The 15,859-nt window shown below is 37.1% G+C and overlaps 1 protein-coding gene across 3 annotated transcripts; it reads right to left on the minus strand.

Moving 5' to 3' along the window:
* Window positions 1–234: 234 nt before the first annotated feature.
* LOC103823841 (programmed cell death 1 ligand 2) lies at window positions 235–14,712 on the minus strand. Of its 3 annotated transcripts, XM_018924063.3 has the most exons (8): window positions 14,596–14,712; window positions 13,570–13,813; window positions 8,154–8,222; window positions 6,473–6,835; window positions 5,163–5,444; window positions 3,633–3,773; window positions 2,817–2,858; window positions 235–769 (listed from the first exon to the last, which is right to left on the minus strand). In XM_018924063.3, the coding sequence occupies exons 3-8, from the start codon at window positions 8,206–8,208 to the stop codon at window positions 687–689; spliced, it is 966 nt and encodes a 321-aa protein (XP_018779608.2). In that variant the 5' UTR covers window positions 8,209–8,222; window positions 13,570–13,813; window positions 14,596–14,712; the 3' UTR covers window positions 235–686. The 3 variants fall into 3 exon arrangements, with proteins under 3 accessions (XP_018779608.2, XP_018779607.2, XP_018779609.2); XM_018924062.3 differs by lacking the exon at window positions 13,570–13,813; XM_018924064.3 differs by lacking the exons at window positions 3,633–3,773; window positions 13,570–13,813.
* Between the last annotated feature and the right edge of the window lie 1,147 nt (window positions 14,713–15,859).

Raw genomic sequence — 15,859 nt, forward strand, 5'->3', positions numbered from 1 at the left:
AGCATAGTATCACAGTTCATGGTTTTTTACCTGACTTACTTGTGAGGTTTTATATAGACATTAAAATTCTCTTATGCAACATAATGTTGATTTATTGCTGGTATTGGGTGGGGTTTTATTTTGTCTGTTCTTTGATTTAGTTTCAACCTCTTATTGCTCTTTCGATATGAAATATCTTCTCAATGTTGCAATGATACAAGTTATACAAGTGGGTACAATGATGCAAGTGGGTACTTATGGTAAAACCCAGTTTAATGTGTTAGAAAATTTCGAAATGGGATATGGGTGTGTAATGATGTTTCCACCAGAAAGATAATTGACATAAGATAGCTTTTATTCAAATTTCACAAGATTTTTGACTCCAAGCACCATCCCTGAGACTGGAACAGTTGATAAAGGCATTCTTAAACAAAAATCCTTTGAGCAACAGTAAGTCCAAAAGTAAAGTGTATCAAAGGCACTCAGCCGACCTCTCCACAGTGGTAAACCACATTTTGTGACAGCATAGTTCTTAGTAACTTCAAGTAGATATGGTATCTGAGGAGGCATAGCTTTCCATCGCTGCAGTGTAAATACATCCCCATGAGTTCACTGTTTATCCTAAGGCTAAAGTGCTGTAATTTTCTTTTGAAGTCCCCAAAAACTGTTGGAAAAAGTGCAAATTCTGGCATGTAGATGAAGAATTTTCACAGACCCACATCCCCACTGTCTCTTGAAGCTGTGGCAGTTGACAAGTACAAAGCCTCAGTCTGAGAGTTAAAATCATCACCTTAAAGAAAGAAAATGCAATAGTATTAGTTTAAAAGTCTGCAGAGATTTAAGAAAATAAAAAGCCTGATTTTAACAACTGAGTGGTAAAGAGTAAAAACTCAGTCTCCTGGATCACACTGAAGTCACAATGGCTCCTTAAAGTTGTTATAATTTACAAGAACATCTGCTGTGATCTTTTCTGAGGAAAGAATTATCTCTTTTATCTGTAGTCCAGATTCTGAATTTTCTATTACAACAAAGCTATCACTCACTTTCAGCCATATAAATGAAATAACAAAACTGAAATCAGTTTAGAGACCATTCATGGTAATGATTGTCAGTAAATATGTGCATGTGATTAAAAGTATTCAGAACTGGGACTTCAGGGATGAGTTTAAATGTCCTACTATTCGTTCTGATACAACTTGAGCTGTAAGTTAAAACTGATAACCCTAACAGTCCTTGTTACTGTAACCAGGACTGTATGGATCATTTCCAAGGCACTGTGGTAAAGTATCTGTGGCTTTATGCTTCAACTACCTACTCATCATGGAAAAAAGGTTCTTTCCAGGGTTTCTTAAAAACATCCAATGCTGAGAAATATAAATGTTTGTCATCTGACTTACTGCATGTTGCAAGCAAGACAAAGTTTTTTTGTCATTAAAATGAAGAAGTAAAACCACAAAGAATGGCCTTGTGTCCTTTAATTTCTTCATTTCACTAAGTGCACAGAAGAGGCTTCAAAGGGGTAAAATACAAAAGTAATACAAAAAGCCAGGAGAAGCAAAGCTATGCTCAGACAATATGCACTGGAATGATGTCCCGACATGCACCAACGCTGTTCTCCAGAATGCTGCTTGCCTTGAGCTTGTGTTCATTAGTGCATGTCATGATGCCACTAAAGTTTCACACTGTCACATGAAAAATAAGAATGAGACTTTGACTGTAGCAATGTTTCTGGAAGGTGAAAGTGTCTTTCTGAAAGTGTTGTTTCAGTTGTAATATCTTCTGATGGCAGTGGATCAAACACTTACAGTTAAGATGCAAACATGACAACCTGAGGTGATTTGGAAATCAGTGAATTCATGCCCTCTTCATCCAATCTCTAGCTTTCACCTACAAAGTTTATTTTTTAAGCTGGTGACTTCTTCATGTATTTTTTTAGCAGTGAGAAACATGGGTGGATTCTCAAAAAAATCCGATCCTTGGAAAAGCCCTGAGTTGTCTCTGTGTTCACTAGGTTAGCTGCATCACAGTATTACTCCACTTGTGCTCCTTGGCTGCCTCAGGGCTGACCTCAATATGCTCTGTGAGGGTCTGCTTGGACACCAAGGAATTATGGCTGAACCAAGTACCTCTGTACATAACACTGGCCACAGCCTCTCATCTCACAATGCATTAGCCTGTCAAACTGTTATCTCTAGGCAACAAAATTGATTTATATCAGTAGGTGCATTAAGACTTTTCTTGCCATATTGATTTATCATTTCCTATGGTCGTATCTTTTGTTTTTCAGTTCAGCTTTAGAATGGAACAGTTAGATGCATCCTGACAGTTTTTTAGGGATTATCTTCCCTCTGAAATATAAACATTTCTGGATGTCTAGGCAAATCAGATTCTCCTAAGACAAGAAGTAGCCTGTTCCAGATAAACAAGGTATCATTTTATTTGTTGTTAAAACCTGTAGCCTGATCTAAAAGTATGACAGACTATTGCCACAAAAATCTTGATGCTATCCAAAACAACCAGCTTTCTGTGAGTATTCTCAGCCAAGACTACTAGAACCCCAGCTAGTATACAGAGGTGTGTGCTGAGTTGTGTATGAAAGCTATTGGTACCTCAGTGAAAGGGAACCAATATTTATAAATTTTTACATTTCCCAAGAGAAAGTCAAAACTTTAGAAAATGCATTTTTAAAAAACTCAAGAATAAAAGAATTTAATCTCGAAACTAACCTCTATTCAGATGTAACATTATTTAGGTTTCAATCTACATATTTTTTAAGATTTTAGATGTAAGAAAGAAAAATATGTAAATGTAAATTTTAAAAATTTCCTATGACTTACTGTTCTCATCCTTTGCATTAGGGTTCAGTTTTCTTTTCCTGTCTGTTAAAGTAAATATAAACAAATTTAGTATAAACATTTCTAGATTTGAAAGAAACTATATTGTAACTATAACTATTCAACAAATCTTTAGAATAAACTGAGCTGTAAGCACAGTTATTATTAAGTCAGATCAAATAAATAAACTTCTCTATGTTTCTTTTCTTTTACAAAACTCGAATCAAAACCTTTACAAAACTTGAATTAAATTCTGAAGACATAATGTTAAGACTCTCCTTTCATGACCATAAATACATATATTTGGTTTATTGGAGTCTGTTCATGTGCAAGAAAATACTACAATAATAGTCTGTTTGCTATATTAGTTTTGTACTACTGCACAACAAACAAGGAAGGAAATACTGCAATAGTCCTGTATCACACCATTTTAGTTGTAGAGCCATATTGGAGTTGAAAAATAAAAATTCTGTGTAATATACTGTAGCCACAATGTCTTTGTAGCTATGAAGAAAATGCTGTTCAAACTATGCTTTTACAGTCCTCCTTACGCAAGGCAAAGTTTGTTTGTGCTCTGTACAGAACACTAACTGGTCAGCTTTAAAAACGTTCCATACACCTTGTCTCACATAGGTAACACAGTGAGGAAAATAAAACTCAATTCAAATTATCCAAGATCTCATTTTCTACCCTCTTGTCATCTAGAAATAAAATGTGACCAAAGTCATGCAAGTGTGGCTTAATAAAATTTCCTCAATGTTGTTCACAGGAAAAAGTAAAGAAATAGTGAAAAGTTTCACTATCTGAAGTAAAGTGTACCTTTTTTGGGTTGCTCATTCTTGAATGATTTTCTCTTCTGAAATATTATTAGTGCAGAGAGAAGGACAGCTACAGTCACGCATGTGAGGATGATTAAAGAGATCAGGAATTTTTGTCCACTATACTGTGTACTCATTAAAGCTGTTAAAAACATTAAAGGAGAGTAAATTTATAACTTACAAAACAGGCATTGTTTATCAAGTTTCCAGTTCTGTTCCTCCAAAGTGTTGCTCTGACTGAACAAAGGATTTTTAAAATTTATCAACATAGTGATTTACTCAGTTTCTGAATAATTTGTTTTGAAATACTACTGTGAAAAGCCTTAAAAACAGCCAGTCAAATCTTTTATTTGTATGGCATATGAGTCTGTCATCCTATTGGCATCCTGCTTTGAAATATTTATATGTATTGATGAGACCTCCTCTCAGTCTTCTCCAAACTAAACAGTGTCTCCTCATAAGAGAGATACTTCAGACCCCTCATCATCCTTGTGGCCATTGCTGAACCCTCTCCAGTACCTCCTTTTCTCTCATGTCCTGAGGAGCCCAGAACTGGGCACAGCACTGGGCACAGCACTCCAGATGTGGCCTCTACTGCTGAGTAAAGGGGCAGGATCATCTGCCTCAACCTGCTGGCAATGTTCTTCCTAATGTGCCCCAGGATACCATTAGCTTTCTTGGCTGGCTCATGGAGAGCTTTTTGTCTGCCAGGACTCCTAGGTCCTTCTCTGCAGAACCACTGCACAGAGGTCAGCCCCATCCTGTTCTGGCACGTGAGGCAATTCCTCCTCAGGTGCAGGACCTTAGACTCCGTTGAGCCTCACTAGATTTCTCTCTGCCCAGCCCTCCAGCTAATCAAGGTCCATGGAATAGCAGCAGAGCCTTCAGGTAGATCAGCCACTGCACACAGTTTAGTGTCACCAGCAAAGCTGTGGAGGATGCCTTTGATTCCTTTGGCTGGCTTGCTGATAAATTGAATAAGACTGGACCCAGTATTGATCCTGAGGGAATGCCACTGACAGCAGGCCTCTATCTGGATACTATTCCTCTGATCACTACCTTCTGGACTCTGTAATTTACCAGTTCTTGATCTTGTTCATCTAACCCACATTTCCTGAGCTTATCCATGAGGATATTATGGGCAACAGTGTCAAAAGCCTTGCTGAGATCAAGGTAGACAACTAGATAGAACAATTAAGTAGGAGACTATCAGGGAAGATGCCCATGCACCTGAAGAAATTCCCTCTGTATTGGCAGGGAAAGTCAATACATAAGGAAATGTATTGGCTTTATAAGGAACACTACTCTAAAATTAAAACATACAGAAAAATACAGAGTGGAACAACAGTTAGCTCCAACAGTTTGTTGGAGTGGAAGATAACTGAGACTTCAAAGACATAAATAATACTGACTTGTTCAGTTTACCAAGAATCAATATTACACTGTTTTTCAGAACTGAACTCCAGTGATGGAGCATAGCACATGAGGTATATATGAACCCTGTCATGTACAAGTTCAAGGTCATACTAACCTAAAGTAGAAAAGTGAGCTGAAGTTTCTCCATTCAGTTCTTTATTCCAGAAGACACACGTGTAGTTCTCACTCATATTTGGTTTGAATGCCAGGATGCTGGTGACATTGTAGAGGCCATCTGCAGTGAGTGTATAGGTGGTATTTGCAGATCCACTGAGATTGAAGTTCTCATTTTGCCAGAAAACCTCTGCCAGAGGGAAGCCTTCTGACTGGCACATAAAAACAAACTTGTCTTCACCCGGTATTCTCATTACTTGAGTATTTATTCTCTTGTAAGATGCTGCATGAGAAGTTGTTGAGTGAAATTTTTGTATCAACAACAGTCATTTTCCCACTTCACTTTCCCTGCTTCCTTTTAATGCTATGTATTGTCTCTGGCTATATCTGTGGAACACTTATTCAAAATGGTAAAGGATATTTTGTAGAACAATGCAAAATGGATTATTCAATCCTTACCATGCCTACAGCAAAAGAATACACTTCAGTACTTTATGCAGGGCAGCAGTTGACACTAAATTTAGGATTTATTAAGACAAAGGAGACGTGGAATCTTATGGGACTCTTATTTTCACTTTTAGAATATGCCACTTCCAGAAAGCCTGATTTCATGTTTGTTTTACCATAGCTTACCAGTGTAATATTTTCATCATATTGGAACAAAATTGACTTTTCATAGGAACTAATGTGGGTCTTAAGAATGTCTGTGTCCATTTTTGCATTTGATAAATATTGTTATTTAAATATCTGGGTGGGAAATAAAATACTGCCTTACATCACACAGAAATGCAATTAGTGGGAAACACCAAAAATCTTTCAAAGATCTGGTCTGTCACACTTTCCATTAGCATATACTTTATTTACTAATGCCCATTTGGCTTCAATGGACACAGAAAATCACATGTCCTTGCTCTGGGAAGTGCAGCCACTAGGGGAATCCCCAGGCACTTGGGTCATTGCAGCAGAATTCATAAGTGTTTCAAAGCCTCTCTGAGAAACTTTTTGGAATGACCAGAGGGTGGCCCAAGAAGGGGATCAAAGGAGAGGAGGGAGAAGAAGGCTGTAGAAAGAAAGATGGAAGGAGAGCAGATGCTGTCCCTCCACAGCACCAGGTGCTCCTGGAGGAGCTCAGCTGTTGAAAGGATAGCCACCACTAAGACAACTACTTTGGTTCAGCTGGGGGCTGAGCACAAAGTCTTGGTGAGACAACTAGCAACAAATTCATTCAGATTAACCAATTTCTACAAGCCTGCAGGAATTTAGTAGAGACATCTCAATGAGTGTATAATTACATTTAATTTAACCACTCACCTCTTACTTCCAAAGCAATGTATTTGTAGTCCACGCCCTGGTAGTCAATGAGACAAAGGTATGATCCTGCATCTGTGATCTTAACATTGGTGATCTGGAGGATGGCTCTTCCCAACTTCAGTTCACTGTGCAGAAGTGAAGCTCTTCCTTTGTAATCAGGGTGTTGAGATGGACGGAGTGCCTTCCCATTGCGGAATGTGTACACCTCTTTTGACTTCAACAAGCCCTGCCTTTTCTGCTCCCAAACAACAGTCAGGAGTCCTAGATCCACTGAGCCATTCACAGGGAATCTGCATTCCATAGTCACGTTGCTCCCATATTCTGCAGTGTAGAGCTGTTGAGGAACTTCAACTGTAAATAAAGCTATGTGAGGAAAAGAGAACAGTTTCGTTTGTTTCATCAAAATATGTTCTGATTTTCTTTAAAGCTGGGCAAAACTGTGTCAGTCAGAGGTATATGGTTACTGATTTGACTGAAAGTTGTAAGCACCTTTTTTCATATTCACACTAATATTTTCACCATATAGTAATTTTAGCAAATCATCTATATTCTGTATTGATTACAGAATCTGAAAGACGAGGGCAGAATGATCAAGTTTTTGGTGGTAGGTTTTGTTTTATTGGGTTTTTTTGCATTTTATGAATAACTTAAGGCTAGACCAGTGGTTACATGGGGACCATTTTTATTAAACTATGATTTAGTCTCTTCCTTGTCCTAAGACTGGAGTAAAAGCAACATTAATTGTGAAAATTGTAAATCTAATGTCACTATCCTTTACAAAAAGAAATACCAGTGTAGTTCCTGCTAAACAGAGTTGCACTGGATAAATGTGTATAGCTCAAAATTGCTATGTAACAATTACAGTCTCCACAAACCTGGAACAATGTGAGTATCATTTGATCTCATGCATTTTCTCAGATACATGCAACAGTATTACAGAAAATATATCAAAATAGTCTTAGTCATTCACCCAAGCTGAAATTAATATTGTTATGAATAGGTTGCCATTTTAAAGTGTACTTGATATGGCAGAGTTATTTCTAATACATCATTCAATATACTTTGTTACTATTTCCCTTATTGGATGTGCTATGTATTGGTAGACAATTCAGGAGCACTTGGAAGTATTGGTAGTGATATTGCAAAGAGAAGTCCATGCAACTGTTTATGCATTCTTTTTATTTTATGTGTCTCTGAAATACTTACAGGGAAACCTTAGCATTGCTAGGTTCTTCTTAGCAGTGTTTGTTTATTCACTGTAATACAACTGTAGCAAGGGAGAAAAGTATGTGAAAAAGTGCCAAGCTCCTTCTGGGTTTTTGCCAAGCTGCTTCTGCTACAGGCATGGACAGGGGAACACAAGTGATTATACTTCATGCCAACTCACATTGAGATTGTTACACTTCCCAGTGGGCATTGGTTGCTTTGGTCATTCTCCTTCTCACAGCCATGCCACTGATGCTGGACCTGGCTGCCAATACACAATATGTTACAGAAGCCTGACTCTGGAAAGTCAGGACTCCTGTCCTGTGCTCAGTTAGTACCAGTGCCTTCTGTAAGATACAGCAGAGGCTCCAGACATTACTGACCATTCATGCAAGTACTGGGGAGGTGCTGAAGCCCACATACTAAAAGCTGCATTAGTTCTGTTAGTGGAACTGAAAGGCAGCTTCTCTCTTACCTGAAACCATGGAGAGCTGTGTTTCCAGCAACAGTATTGTAAGGATTTGGAACATTTTCTCAGGTAGACCTGAAATAAAAGTAGAATTGCATTAGAACTTGCAACAACTACCCTCTGCTGAGGCAGATCAGAGCCATGCTAGCCTTTAAAATTCATCCCAGCTCATAAACAGCAAAAACAGAAACAAACACTGGCTACCAGCAGAAACAAGGAAATCTGTATTAGAGCAACTCAAGAACACACAAAGAAGATGAACCAATGGCAATGAAACAGTGGCAATAAAGAGAAATGAAACATTTCCACAACTTCAGTCATGACATTTTCAGGATCTGTACCTTGCAGGTAGTTTCAAATAGTCTTACAGGGAAATGCTTTTATATTTTTTACTATCCACAGATAATAATCAATTGCAATTGACTTCTCGCATGTAGGAGAGATTCATGAACATACACAAACAGATATTATAACTGTCTGCACTAACACATGATCTAGTTTACAAGATTTCTAACTCTGCTTTTGTTTCAGCTTTGGTTTGCATGGGGTATTTTGCAGTTTCCTATTGCCTTAAACCTAAAGACCAGGAAATACCAGGAACACATTGTGAGGCAGTGGAAATCTCTGGGTAAATTGAAGTTTGCTTCAGAAAGGATTAGAATGAAGACTTACTGCTGCTATTCTTTCACTTTACATATAGCAATGTCTGACTTGTACAAACTGCCTTGTATTACTGATAGTAAACCATCAGCCCTGGAACAATGCAAAAGGAGAAAGTACAGTTTCAGAGTGAATGTATTTGTCTTCCAGTAGCAAGCAAACTATCACATATTTTTCATACTATTGGATACAGATCAACATAACTAAAAAGAAAAAAAAACCCAAACAACAAAGAAGCACCACAGGTAAAATTTATAACAAACAGACAGAAGAATTACTTTGAATAAAGCTTGTTAACATGCAGTAAAATCTGAAAAGAAATAGTGAATAAGATCCAGAAATAAGCTACAAGGAAGTAAAGAAGAGAAGGAGCAATTTTAGACTTCCCCAGAGCTAGACTTGCTGGAGGAGTGGTTGAATTTTACTTCCCTATTCTTTTGTGGGTTCAGCTTGAAACATTCTGGTTCCAATTTTCTCAGGTGCTGCATTTCTCTCATTACTTATACACTTGAGCTTTCAGTATCTTGGAAAGTGAGGCTCAAATCTTAGCAAATTAGCAGTCAAAATTATGGGACTTCTTTTTGATGTGATGTTTTTGTGTGTAATAAAGGTTATATGCAAACTACTGTAAGCAGACTTATTACATATAAATGAAAGCTAGTTACCTTTATCAGGGGATGGAGTCCATCACTATTTAATGTGTGATTAATCAAAATTACTATGGCTGCATGAGAAAGAAGCTAATAAACACCATCAATATCTCTATTTTACAGATGCAGAAGTAAAGACTGCTACTATTTACCATCCTCAGTCTCCTACTATGCTCATGGACATAAGGGAAAGAATGGAATGAAGAATGAAACAATATGTCACATCAATATTTAGATCCCTGGATTAACCTTATGTGAGACATTTTAGGTATTCTGCTCTCTTTTTATAGTTTAGAGTACATAGAGAATGCAGAACATGTTTATTTTTAATGCAGGAGATAGGATTTTAAAAAATACACATATTACTGATAGTAAAAATAAGAAGATACAAAATATGCCCCAGAAGATAATCATAACTATTTCATATCAAGTAAATCTTGTCTGATTAAAGAGATTAGTTTTAGAAAAGTATTACATATAATATAAATACACAAAAGAAACCAAATATTAGAACATTTTAACTTGGGATACTGAAAGCAGTCATAGAATGCTTGTGGGAAGCAGCAAGGATCTATATTAGAAAGATCAAAGATCTATTAGCACAGATGTGTATTAGAAAGATCAAGGATTTGTCAGCAAGGATCTGTATTAGAAGGCATCCTTTATTTCCATAATCTCACAAGCAGAAATCAAGTTGTTGTGCAATCTCAGTGCAATTTACCCATTCAGCTTCATCATGTGGCTCTGACACACTTCCATAGAAAAGTCTGCACCAGCATCTAGAGGGTGATTTCTTCTGAGCTTGCACTACTAACCATCCATGATATTACAGAATAGCCCTCATGTTCTCCCTACTTTTCATAAAACATATGTCATGCCCTGCTCTTCAACAGTCCTTGTACACAACCATCCTAACTTATACTAAGCTTATGCAAAAGTCTTTTGTTTTTCTGTTAAGAAAAAGGCCACTTCTAAAATGTATTCATCATATGCCTGTTACAAATTCACAGGGATAAAAGAAGGAACACTGTGCCACAAAAATTAGTACTTAATGGTTCTTGGAGCAAAGTGAGGAATTGAAAATACACATCTGACAACAGTAAGAAGTAGCATGACATTTCAAGACCAATTCAGATGGAGTCAGTAAATTGATTTCCCAGACCAACCTGCAAAAGAAAAAGCAAGTTTTCACACAGTGCTCGGTGGTTATGAGAATTAAGTCAAAAAACCTTGGATAATTGAGGTGGTAAAAAGCATCACATCAAACATCTGAAGACCATCATGGCTTTTTATGAGTTGTAATAGTTTCAATGAAGATTTAGGATCCAAGACAAAAAGTTTAAACAGGACCAATGAAAACACAAGTATGACAATGATCAGGGAAAATGAGGAATATAATATTTTCTTTTTATACAGCTTTTTTGCTTTACTGAAAATACAAAGTTGAAACCCATACTTGACTTTATTGGGCCACAAGCAATATATTCTGGTAAATTTTCTTAGATTGCTGACTGAAATCCAGATGGTAATGATAATAAATTGCTGAAGTTCCATCAAAGATTGAAATGATACTAAGTATTATTTTTCTCCTCTTGATTCATTCACGTGATCATGCCGTAACTTTAGCCTTGGCCCCAGCTCACTTATCCGGAGGGTTTATGACACTTGTCTCAAAAAAAAAAAAAAAGGTAAGTTTTGGCCTCACTTCATATAAAATGTTTAGTGGTTGTCCAAAATCCTTCTGTAAGGAGTAAGAAGGATATTTTTTGTTATTTTTGGAAAATTTAGACTCAGTATTTCCACTTCAGACTGTACAAGCTCTGTGCTCCATGCAACTATATGATTCGATTTTCAACATAATGTATAGACTTTATTCTATTCTACAGACAGAAGTGAAAAGGTGCTTATCATGACTGGATATTATAAGGATGCTCACAGGAACTGAAACAGGTGGCAAAATATGAACATCAATCTGCTACATGCTTAAACTGTGGAGCTCTTGAGCAAAAGCTTGGGTAGCTCATTTAGCAGCCATGCTTTGTATAGATCTCTTTGGTATGTGTTTATTGTTATTTACTGGATCCTATTTTCAGAAAACACTCATATGTGTTTTCACCACAGTGCATTAGCAACTGAGGTTGGCACCAGTCTGGTCACAAGGGTTAGGATTGATTTTGTGTTAGTGACAACTCTCACAGTGTTCATAATGTTAAGTTTACAAGAAGTATTTTAAGCAAAGGAACATGAAGCTCACAGAATATCTTACAATCTACTCCTTTGTAATAATGATTAAAACACACATGTGAGTAATGTAAATTAAATCCTATTTTCAACCATGGAAGGTCATAATCCTTTTCTTAAATAAAAAAGCATCTTAGTGTAAGATCCTCTGGAGCTACGTTTGATTAGTACCCTTGCTATCATTGCTCCCGCACATGGCAGGGGGGTTGGAGTAGATCACTTTTAAAGGTTCCTTCCAACTCAAATCATTCAATGGTTCTGTAGTTCTATGATTATTCTCAACACAAGTTTAACAAAGGATCCTGAACAAGTCTTTGTGCTGTTCACTAAACAAAAAACTAGAGACACAGTCACTGATTCAGGGACCTTATAGTCTAATAAATAATGGAAAACCCTTTCCCAGAAACATTGTTTCAGCTATTAAAATATTTGTTTTCCAGCTAATGTATGATTTAGAACAGTAAACACATTTGGTGTCTACATAATGTAATCTGGCAGCATTAAGCAAGGAGACCCATAACTTCCACTAGAATAATCAGAACAGCTGGGAAAGCTAAACAAACTTTCGAGCGCACTGGCTTTCCTCCAGATTTAAAGCAGGAGTCAAATCAACACAGAAGTTCACAATAATCTCTCAGATTTCAATCTGGAATATCGAAGTATTAAAGGACAAAGAAGGGGTATTTGGTTCTTTCTAAGTTTAATGGCTATGGTAGACACACCCTTCTTTGAATTGTATTTTTCTGCAAACCAAGGTATCCCATTGGCAGCACTTCCGATGTGATCCTGCTTGGTTTCAGCAAGTACAACACAGGTGTGCTTAGAACATAGAAGGAAGTGGGGACATTGAACTCCACAGCTGGGAGCTGGGAGGATGGATGAGTCACCAGACTGGCCAGCTGGCCTGCGTTCACCAAAACACAAACTGTCCCATACACTTTTGCAAACAGAGTTTTGCAAGTGGTCTTGCATCCCGAGACATCTTGAACTGACAGACTTTGTTACAGATTTGAAATACCAATATTGCAGTTGATCTATTCACTCCTACATTCAATGTTTTTGCTCTGCTGCTGACAGACTCTGCAACATTACTGAGCTGAGATCAGCTACGTTTTCCTAATGACTATGCTTTTCCTAATCCCTCTCCTTCTACTCTCTGTCATGTTGTACTGCAAAGCTAGAACCCATACTAAGCATAGGACAGTGCTTTCTGGAAATAATCCAAAATGACAAACTCATCTTAATCACAAGCCATCAAGCTGTGTTAACAGTCATCTGACTTGGCTTCATTTGACTCTCCCTCCGTGAAATGGAGTATTATGATCACTTAGTTAGAAAAGAGACTATCTTCTCATGCACCTATGTACACAGCAAAAGATTATATGGTCCCAGTCACAGTTTCTTTTGTCTTTTTCTGTTACTGAAACACCCCTGCCTTCTGTGCATTTTGCAATGGAAGTAAGTTTTTTCAACAGCTTTCTTCTAACACTCTCACATGTGCAAAAATAATCAATTTTTGACGTCTTCATGAAATGGCTAAACTGATTTTACTTTCTGTGAAGGATCCACTTTAAAAAAAAGAAACAAACAAAAAAATTATAGAAAAAAAGTTTAAAAATCCTAGGTCTGAAAATAAACAAGAGAACAAACAAAAAACAAGCATTAGATCCTCAAACTACAGTTGTTCCATATCTCACCATCAGAAAGAAGTTTTGGGTTTTTTTTCTATTTCAGGAATTTAATAAAAGATCCTAACCATGCATATTAGAATTTGTTCAAAGGCCATTTCTCCAGCCTGTCTCAGTATATTTTGTGGACATAATCTCTTGTTCTCATTCTCTCAAGCCCACCTCATCCAAATACCATCTCACCTGCTGTTCTTCTTGCCTTTTGCACACTTGTTGCAGTCCCTTGTTGGCCACATCACCACAGAGGCAATATATTGTGGGGACGATTGGTTTATTCCTGATGTTTACATGTGACAGCCTATTTACATCATTTCAGTCTGCTCTCCATCTCTTTTCAGCCTTCAGATGAAGAGACATAATTTCTCACTTCCTCCTTTGCTCACGCCATCTGTGAATTCTCACTTTCCCTGCATTGTTTAACTGTCACCTGTTGAATATTTTCCACTGTCAGTTTTTTGTTCTATGACAAATACAATCATTCTAATACGGCTGAATTTTTTTTTCTATAGATACTAGGATAGAATTGAGGTGAAATTTTATTACATTTAAAAAGCAGTTGTGCATATCATAGAATCTTTCAGAGCCTTTCTGCTTTTAGCAGCATTACTGAATACAGGCTGACACTCTGGCATGATACACTGCAAATTTTCTTTTGTATCTCCAGCTTCTACAGAAAGAAAGATTTCTCAGAGAGGCACAAGAACTTCTCCTCTTCATAGCCTATGCTGTTTCTGGGATGCAGAAGGTGAAAGTCTCCAGTCTTGCTGTAGAATCAAAACAACCTGCAGGTAGTATGTTAGTAATAACTAAAAGAAAGCAAACAGGAATATATAGATACAAATATATACAGAGATTTTTTCCGCCATTCAAATCCTCCCTGAAATTCAGGATGAAATATTTACTAAGAGCTACATCCTCATGCATAAGCTAAAGATGCTCATCAGCACCACTCCTCTGCCTTTGCCTATGAAAGAAGATAGAATTGTAAGAGAGTTTCAACTTCTAAAAATATCAGGGTTAGAAATTTGTATGGACCTGTGGTTTAGGATCTGGAACTTATCCAGTCTTTCATTCAGAATCAGAGTCCGTATCCCAGTAATAATTTGAAAATAAACTTAAGTAAATCTTAAGACTCCAAGAAAAATCCTGCAATCCATGAGCCAGAAATACAGGAAACATCAATTTGCATTTTATCAGTGTTATACTCACATCAGATCTTTACGCAGAACATTGCAATCTGATTCATGTAACAGCAAAGATTCCCAAAACTCTCCTATTTGCACAACAGCAGAGACTACCCAAGCCTTATGACAGGGTATAACATGCACCAATAGCACAGCTTGTAGGCTGTTCTTATTCAGGCTTTATGTCATAAAAAGCCTGACTATGTTGAAAGGGCTTTTCTCAGAAGGTTATCAGTTTCAGTTTCATGCTGAATGTACACTGAGCTCACTTCTCTGCATTGCCGAGAATGTGCATGTGTCTACCTAAATTATACAAAGCATTTTGTAAAATCTGTGTGGTCAAATTCTGCTTTTGATTATACCCATGATTTTCAGTGGGTTTATAACCTTTTAAAGCAGTGTACAGCATTTTCATCTGAACTTGCATTTACTAGGACTGTTGTACATTCAAGTTACATTTTCTTACCTTCATCAGATTAATTTTACAAGAATTCATCAAGCAATTACCTAATATTTGCAGAATCTATTTCCTCTTAATTTTTATCTAAGTTGATGTTACTGCCAAAAAAAAAAAAACAAAAAAACAAAACAACAACAACAAAAAAAACCAAACCACTATGAGGCTAATCAAACACTTCAGTGAGGTTATGAATCTCCATGTTTACAAATGCACCGAACTTTACAGGACAAAGCCTGCACAATTGTTTTTACAAAGTCACTGCTTTGAGTGGAAGATTGGATTAGGTGATTGATAGATCCCCTTCCAAAATAAAAGAATTTTGTTCTATCAAACAGCTTTATAAATGGATGCATCTTTTCATTTTTCATCACTCCATCTTTTAATTTATGATGACATAATAAGTGAGAGACATAAAAGAGATACAGATGTGTTTGTGCTAGAGGTGGGACACACACACTCTTTTGTCTCCTATTAGATTCTCACTGCTTGTGGGAATTGTGCTCTACCTCAACACAAAAAACTATTGTGGCTTTACTCCTGCAAATCCTGGCTGGTTTGGGATGATGTATGATGATTGCCTGCCTCACAATTCCAGCCTGATTTAAGAAATTATGTCTCCTGCTGCCTAGTACAGATCAACTAGCTCAACAAAACCACTGTTACATTACTTCATTTTTCCTCAGTACGCTTGTCATGTGTAGCCCTGTCACACATAGTAATTCAAGAGTAGTCTCACCTTTTCCCAGAAAAGCTCCAATGACTACTTTGGCAGAAGTCAATGATTTGGATGACAGAAAAGAAACACCAAAGTTACTTCACAACCACCATC

The sequence above is a fragment of the Serinus canaria genome, chromosome Z (assembly GCF_022539315.1).
Source record: "Serinus canaria isolate serCan28SL12 chromosome Z, serCan2020, whole genome shotgun sequence".
NCBI classification, from domain to species: Eukaryota; Metazoa; Chordata; class Aves; order Passeriformes; family Fringillidae; genus Serinus; species Serinus canaria.